The 7,076-nt window shown below is 40.1% G+C and overlaps 1 protein-coding gene across 1 annotated transcript; it reads left to right on the top strand.

Annotated features, from left to right (window-relative positions):
• The first annotated feature begins 2,995 nt into the window (after window positions 1-2,995).
• Window positions 2,996-5,525, top strand: LOC103459720 (uncharacterized). Its single transcript, XM_008401515.2, has 6 exons — window positions 2,996-3,295; window positions 3,364-3,485; window positions 4,343-4,496; window positions 4,594-4,709; window positions 4,792-4,885; window positions 5,385-5,525. The coding sequence occupies exons 1-6, from the start codon at window positions 3,064-3,066 to the stop codon at window positions 5,447-5,449; spliced, it is 783 nt and encodes a 260-aa protein (XP_008399737.2). The 5' UTR covers window positions 2,996-3,063; the 3' UTR covers window positions 5,450-5,525.
• Window positions 5,526-7,076: the final 1,551 nt, after the last annotated feature.

The raw sequence follows: 7,076 nt of genomic DNA, 5'->3' as shown, positions 1-7,076 counted from the left end.
TTTCCTTTTTTTAACAAATTGTTTTTGCAAAATTGATTGTTTTTCAATAGCTTCCAGGTCTTGTGACCTATTGACCCAGAACCAGTGTGAAATTGTTCTAGTATCCTGTACAGATGAGGCAAAGTCATTTGTTTTCCATTTTAATGCATTTTTTTATTTTTTAACAATTTCCTTTGTCAAATTTTAGTATGTTTCTGCAATAGCTTCCAAGACATGTTCTATTGATTCAAAATCACTTTGAAATTGTTCTGCAAATTATTAGAGATGAGGCACCCTCATTTTTCCCCATTTTAGATCTTTTTCTATTTTTTGCGTGATTTAAATTTACAAATTAAAAAACATAATTGCTGTTTAATAGCTTAAATTTCATGTGACCCACTGACAAGGAATAAAAAGGGTTAAATTGAATAAAAATGATTGTGCCTCACCTATCCAGTCAAGTAGAATAATTTCACATTGATTTTGAGTTAATTGGTCACATGACCCATAAGCTATTGAAGAAAAATCAATCAATCAATCAATCAATCAATCAATCAATCAATCAATCAATCAATCATCTTCCCCTTGTCCGCAGTCGGGTTGCAGGGTCAGCAGAGGCCCAGACTTCCCTCTCCCCAACCACTTGCTCCAGCTCCTCCAGGGGAATCCCAAGGAGTTCCCAGGCCAGCCGAGAGACACAGTCCCTCCAGCGTGTCCTGGCTCTTCCTGTGGGCCTCCTCCTGGTAGGACGTACCCAAAAGACCTCACTAGGGAGGCGTCAAGGAGGCATCCCAATCTGATGCCTGACCCACCTCAGCTGGCTCCTCTCGAAGTGAAAAATCAGCGGCTCTCCTCTGAGTCCTTCCTGGATGACTGAGCTTCTCACCCTATCACGAAGGGAGAGCCCAGACACCTTATGGAAAAATCTAATTCTGGCTGCTTCTGTTTGTGATCTTGTTCCTTCAGTCAAGACCCTTAAACCTATGCCATAGATGAAGGTAGGGACGTAGATCGACTGGCAAATCGAGACCTTTGCTTTTTGATCCAGCTGTCTCTTCACCACAACAGACGGGTCCAGCGCCCACTTTACTGCAGACGCTGCGCCAATCTGTCTATTAATCTCCTATTCCATTTTGCCCTCATTCTTGATGTTATGGATTCTGTATTTTCCTCCATCTCTTTTAGCCTCTTAACACGCTGCAGCATACATAACCATGTTTATATGTGACTGCTGGCAGTCATATGTGAACAGACTGAAACTGATTAGAGTACCCTTTAGGGAGGGTCCAGATTGCAGAGATGAATAAAAAGCTAAACTTGCTACAATCTTTGCCTCACTTTGCTTCTTATCACTTGTCATTCTGGTCGGGTCCTGAAACTGGTTAACGGACATGGGTGGTGAACAGAGACAGAAATGAATGAACTCCAACAATGAACAAGATCCTAAGATACTTAAACTCCTCCACTTGGGTCAGGACAATCTTCCCTGACCCAAATAAGGTACTCTACCCTTTTCCAGCTCAAGACCATGGCCTTGGATCTGGAGGTACTGATCCTCCTCCCAGCCGCTTCACACTCGAAGAGAACCGCTGGCCAACATTAGTGTTCATAACCTTGACCTAAATGCCGCTCACGCCGCAGAGCTCGAATATCGAATATCCAACTTGAAGAATAGTCTCACTACAGACCTGTAGGAAGGGGAGCCAAAACCATACACATGCAACACATGCAACACAGACATTTTACCCGTTTCTTATAAAAGACATATCTGCAATAGAACACATTTCTTTTTGTTGGTTTCTGTATATGGGCTCAGATTTTTTAAGCACTGTAAGATATTAATAACTCCAGTATATCTTTCTTATGTACTTTTTACATCCTCCACATTTCATCGCAGGACTTTAACCAGTTTTTCCATAGATAGGACTAACACTGAAAAGACCGAAGTAAAAAAAAGAACAGCCTGCTCTGTGCCAAATAACTCAATAATCCCATTAATATTACAAATGAAAAGTAAAAGACACTAAAAGACCAATTGCACATACACGTTCTATTTGTGCATCCCCAGTGGTCTCCTGCTGCCATCTTGTGGCATTGAGACGCCACTGCACTTACTCTAGCCAGAATTGGTCCTCTTAATCGAGAGCAGCCATGGCGATTCTGCTGGTCTGAATATAATTGAACTGTGTTAGTAATACTGGGGTTCTAACCTAGTTCGATCCACAAACCAAGTTTAAGCGACTCACCGTCTTAACGTCTTGTTGACGGACTCTGCCTCACCCGCGGAAAACGTCACCTGAATGTCGGCTGCTTGTTCCTTCCCTTTCTCGTTCTCTGAAGGCGCCATGGCGCTTTCCACTTCACCGTTTTCATTTATTTTAATGAGCATCCCAATCTTAACTTTCTTATTTAAATATCTTAATACTACAATGACTACAACAAGAGGAGCTCGACACTAGTTTTTCGAACGTGGCGGAAGACCAAAAATCAACCAATGAGCGACAAGAACCTTCCCTGGAAGGGCGGGGCCAAATAGCTTTAATCTGATTAATAACAGAAGATCAGACATAAGTGAAGAAATATCGAGACATTCCCAAAACAATGATTTTGCCAAAACTGATTATTTTTGTTCCATAAATCATCTTTTGGCAATAAGTGACTTAGGCCATTATTTTAGGAAAACAGTGACGATATGGAAAACAGAGTCACAAAAAATAATAAAAGTGTACATAGACATATGTAATAATAGGACAATGAACACCAGAGACAGAGTGAGAGAGAAAGATAGAAAGAGAGAAGGTGAGTGAGAAAGTGAGAGAGAGGGTGGGGGATTATATAAAAAAAGAAGAAAGGAAAAAGATTATGGAAAAAGAAAAGAAATCGGGTATAATGTAAGTGATATGTCATAATGGATATGTGATTTGAAATAATAAGAAAATAGAGAGCAACTTCATTATTCATACAGGCTACCACCCACATTCCAGCTCGGTAGGTGGCAGTACTACTACAATGTTGGCTGCCAGCCCCATAACAACAAAAGAAGAAGAAGCAAACGAGAAACATAAACAAGAAACAGAGGAAGTCATGCCACATTCTACAAAAAAGGTTCGCCAGTCTGACACTATTATGAAGTCAGATTACTACCAAAGACTGAACAGTGTTGCTAGGCGACGCTATGATGATAAAATCTTCGCTGTGGGTGAAGATCCGTATCTAATCCCTCCAACACAGCAAAAACCCGCCAGAGAGTGTAGCATCGAGGAGCTGCCAGGCCTGTGCTACCCTGATATATTCATGTTTCTCATCGAAGTACCAGGTACGTTGGCTCCTATAGTGGACTGTATACTCGGTAGATAGTCTGTAAACTGTTACTGTTGCATGCAGGGTACAGCGCAGGCGCACTGAAGGCATACAAGAGCCTGGACGCTTACCGGTTCTTCCTCCGTGGCTGGGTCAGATCTCTGATGCTGTGCACCAGGAAGGACAAGTTCATCATAACCAGCAAGGTGAGACAGACTGGAAAACCTGCTGGGAACCAAAGCCAAGCACAGAATAACTGTAAAGCGGAAGGAAACTGACAGACGTCAGAAAACTAATAATTAAATCATTGCGCTTTTATTTCGTTTGTATGTATTTGTGTACCTTTCACTGAAAACTAGAAGTGAAGCTCTGTAGAAGTGTATTTACCCAATCAGTCGCCATAGTAGGAACTACTAGCAACACTCACTTTGCATTTGTTAGTCCATTATTCTTTGCAAACCAATTCCACTGGATTGAGAGCAATTTTCAAGTCATGGATTTAGGTCTGGACTTTGACTAGGCCATTCCAAACCATGAACATGCTTTGATGTGGGCTTATTGTCCTGCTGAAAGATGACACTCTACTCATTTCTGACCAGCTTACCAGAAGAAAAACATCCCCACAGCATGATGCTGCCACCTCCATGTTTGAAATAAATGTGGGTGTTTTAGTGGTCTTTAAAGAACTGGCAGAATGTATTGTTTGGTTTCTGCCTAGTTACATGGTGGCACTTTTGGTAGCATTGTTATCTTGCAGCAGAACGTCTTGGGTTTGAATCTTTCTGTGTTTGTCTGTTCTCTCTGTGCATGTGTGTGTCCTCTCTTGGTACTGCAGCTTCCTGCAGTCCACAAACATGTCTGTTAGCAGCTTTATTCATTCCAAAACCAGTTTGGATATGTGTTTGGGAACAATGTCCTGTTGGACCACTAAGTGGTGTCCCAAGGTGTTGCCCGTTGATTCCAAATTAAGTTTAAGAATTGATGTGGACATTTTCTTCCATCTACTCTTACCAGTATAAAATGTCGCACTAAAAGCCTTTTTGCTCGTTCGTTTTCCTGTCAGGTGATCCAGTTTGAAGGCCTCACAGAGAATCCTCATCCTGTGTGGACCATCATCGAGCCCAGTGGCCTCGTCGTTTCTGGTCATTGCACATGTATGGCGAGTTCAGATGTGGTCTGTTCACATGTTGCCGCCACGCTGTTTGCACTTGATGCATGTGAGTTGCTGTTTTCCCAGCAGTGCTTTATAACATATATATAAATATGTGGATCTGAATATTTACACGCAGTGTTCTGATGGGGGTTGTCTTCAAGGTGTGCGCATACAGCAGGAGAAGTCGTCCCCTGCCCTCCCAAACTCTCCACGTAGCCGGCGGAGTGTTGAACCTGCGCGTGACGTCAACTTTTCATACCCAAATAAGAGGAAAAAGGTGCAGATCTGTTTCCTTTAAAGGATCGGGAAAATTATTTGTGATGTGGTGTGACATGCGAACATGGTGTGTGTCCTTTCAGACCATCAATGAGAATTCAAGACAGACTACACCTGCAGTTCCACCCGCCACAGCGGAGGAAATAAAGCGGTTTTATGACAGCCTCGCCAGCTCAGGTCACTTACTTTGAATGCTTAATAACTTCTGCTACAAAAAACAATATGAAGGGACACTGGCAAAGACTATTGTTGTGTTAAAGTTGTGCTAAAAGCAGTTGGCGTTTTTTTGAAGCTATTTAAGCCTAAACTGGCATTTTAAAGCATGCAGCAAATAGTGGAAAACTGACTTTAAATTACATTTTACAGTGACTATATGCATGTAATTTGGTTTTGGGATCTGATTAAAATGATCTTGTTCAGCTTTTCTTAATGCTTGCATACTTTTACAGTCATGAGTATATGTTTGAATGTAAGAAATAGCATGTTATTGTATAAAGCTTTACAGAATTTTCTTTTTTTTACCCTCAGAGTTGATCATTTTTCACAACTAAACCTTTTGGCCAGGACTGTTCTTTACTCTTTGAGACAAAAGGAGTGTTTTTCTGCTGAAAGTAGATACCAGCACATGTTCATGGATAAAAAACTGACAGTCATTTCTGTATTTGTTTTGATGCAGGTGCTAAGAGTGTAGTTCTGTCTGTGCTGCCAGGCTACAGCGAGGAGTTCAACAGTTCCACCTGACCTAACTTTTTATTATTTATATGGATGTATAAATGTATATAAGAAAACCAAACCCCAATAAATGTATGAAATGTAACATGAGGCTCCTTTTCTATATACATTACCATTATGTAGATTCAGTTCAGTTTAAAAAAATACTTTGTCCCAAAAAGACACTAAAAGTTGTAGCTCATGCAACTATTTTCAACCAGTCATAGTGGATGGTGGTGCTGAGGGCAGGAAGGATTTCCTGCAGCAGTCAGTCTCGCAACAAATCGTAAGAGACCTCTGGCTGAAGACAGTTGAACAATGGTCTTGTGCTTGACTGCAGTGGTCTGAGGTTTGATTATCAACCTGGAGAGTTTTGATGCATGTCACAACGATTTTCATTTGAACAAGCACATCTTAGTATTTGGTAGCTGTTCAACAGCTAGCGGCTGACGCTAGATGTCCACTGATATTTCAGTGATTAAGTTTTCTTTAGGTTTTATTTTAATTGCTTTACAGCATGTGTTCTCCATCCTGGTCCTCAGGGACTACTGACTGCATGTTGGAGGTGTTTCCCTTCTAATGGGCTCCTGCAGCACAGAGCATTTGAATCATTCTGGAGCAGAAACATCTAAAGCTTGCAGGCCAGAGGAGGAAATGTTTTAATCCTCTTGTTTTATTCACACTGCCTTCTTCAGTTACTTTAGTTGAACAAACAATGAATGGGAATGAGCATCGCAGTTCATGTAATAAAAGCATGGCTTCAAAAAAGTCAACATAGGGAAAAATAAGCATAAACAGCATATATATTGCAATACTTGCAGCCTTAATTTTTAATACATTGTTAATGAGTTATAAAATATTTCATTTATTTCAAACACACATACAAGCACCCATTACAGACCAAACTTGATTAAAAAAAGTTGCAAATAAACAGTTTTAATTTTTAAGTAAAGAAAATTAACATTTTATTACAATAACACTCCCTTAGTTAATGCTTGATCATTTGTACAGAATACATCTGTAGCTAAAAACAATACGGTGTAGAGCGGATCTGGTGAGTGGTTTTGGATCAAACACTTAATAATAATTGGATAGAGAAAAGTTGCTTAATAATATGAGCTTTTTAACCAGGTAGAGCTGAAACTATCCCACTTTCCCTATAGAACAGATTTATTAGGTTTTTTTTAAAATCTGAAATGTAAATGTACATGTATTTTTTTTTGCCGTTTTGCCCTTTTTACTGCTTTGACTGTTCTTTCAGCAAATGGCATATTTGAGAGGTATTTTTACTCCAGTTAGTGATTAATTGATAACTAAATTTGTTGACAACTATTTTAGTAATAGATGGAACTGATAAATCATTTCAGCCCTAGTCCAGGATGCTCCATTATTAATGAATATGTGTTTGAACTGCATTCACTGATAGATGGTCCAATGTCTTCATACAGTGAAGCAACTCTCTCCATGTCAGTTTGATATTATATTCAAGGTTCTTTCACTCTCTTAATCCTGACAGGAACCAACGATACATTAAAACGTGAATAAAATTAATAAAAAGAAATTCTGGTCTCCGATTGCTCCCTGTTGGTAACTGGAACTCCAGAACAGTTCCACCGTCTCCCAGTCAGTTTTAATTTTTTAAACAGCCGCCATCATC

This window comes from Poecilia reticulata, linkage group LG23 (genome assembly GCF_000633615.1).
Source record: "Poecilia reticulata strain Guanapo linkage group LG23, Guppy_female_1.0+MT, whole genome shotgun sequence".
Classification (NCBI taxonomy): domain Eukaryota; kingdom Metazoa; phylum Chordata; class Actinopteri; order Cyprinodontiformes; family Poeciliidae; genus Poecilia; species Poecilia reticulata.
Note: the sequence above shows the minus strand (reverse complement) of the source record. Positions and strands in the feature narration are given on the sequence as shown.

What these genes read in the sequence shown, in the direction of transcription:
- LOC103459720 (XM_008401515.2), top strand. Translation starts at nt 3,064, where the DNA reads ATGCCACATTCTACAAAAAAGGTTCGCCAGTCTGACACTATTATGAAG. An exon ending in GTTTCTCATCGAAGTACCAG is followed by an intron (nt 3,296 to 3,363) that starts GTACGTTGGCTC and finishes TGTTGCATGCAG; the next exon opens with GGTACAGCGCAGGCGCACTG. An exon ending in ACCCAAATAAGAGGAAAAAG is followed by an intron (nt 4,710 to 4,791) that starts GTGCAGATCTGT and finishes GTGTCCTTTCAG; the next exon opens with ACCATCAATGAGAATTCAAG.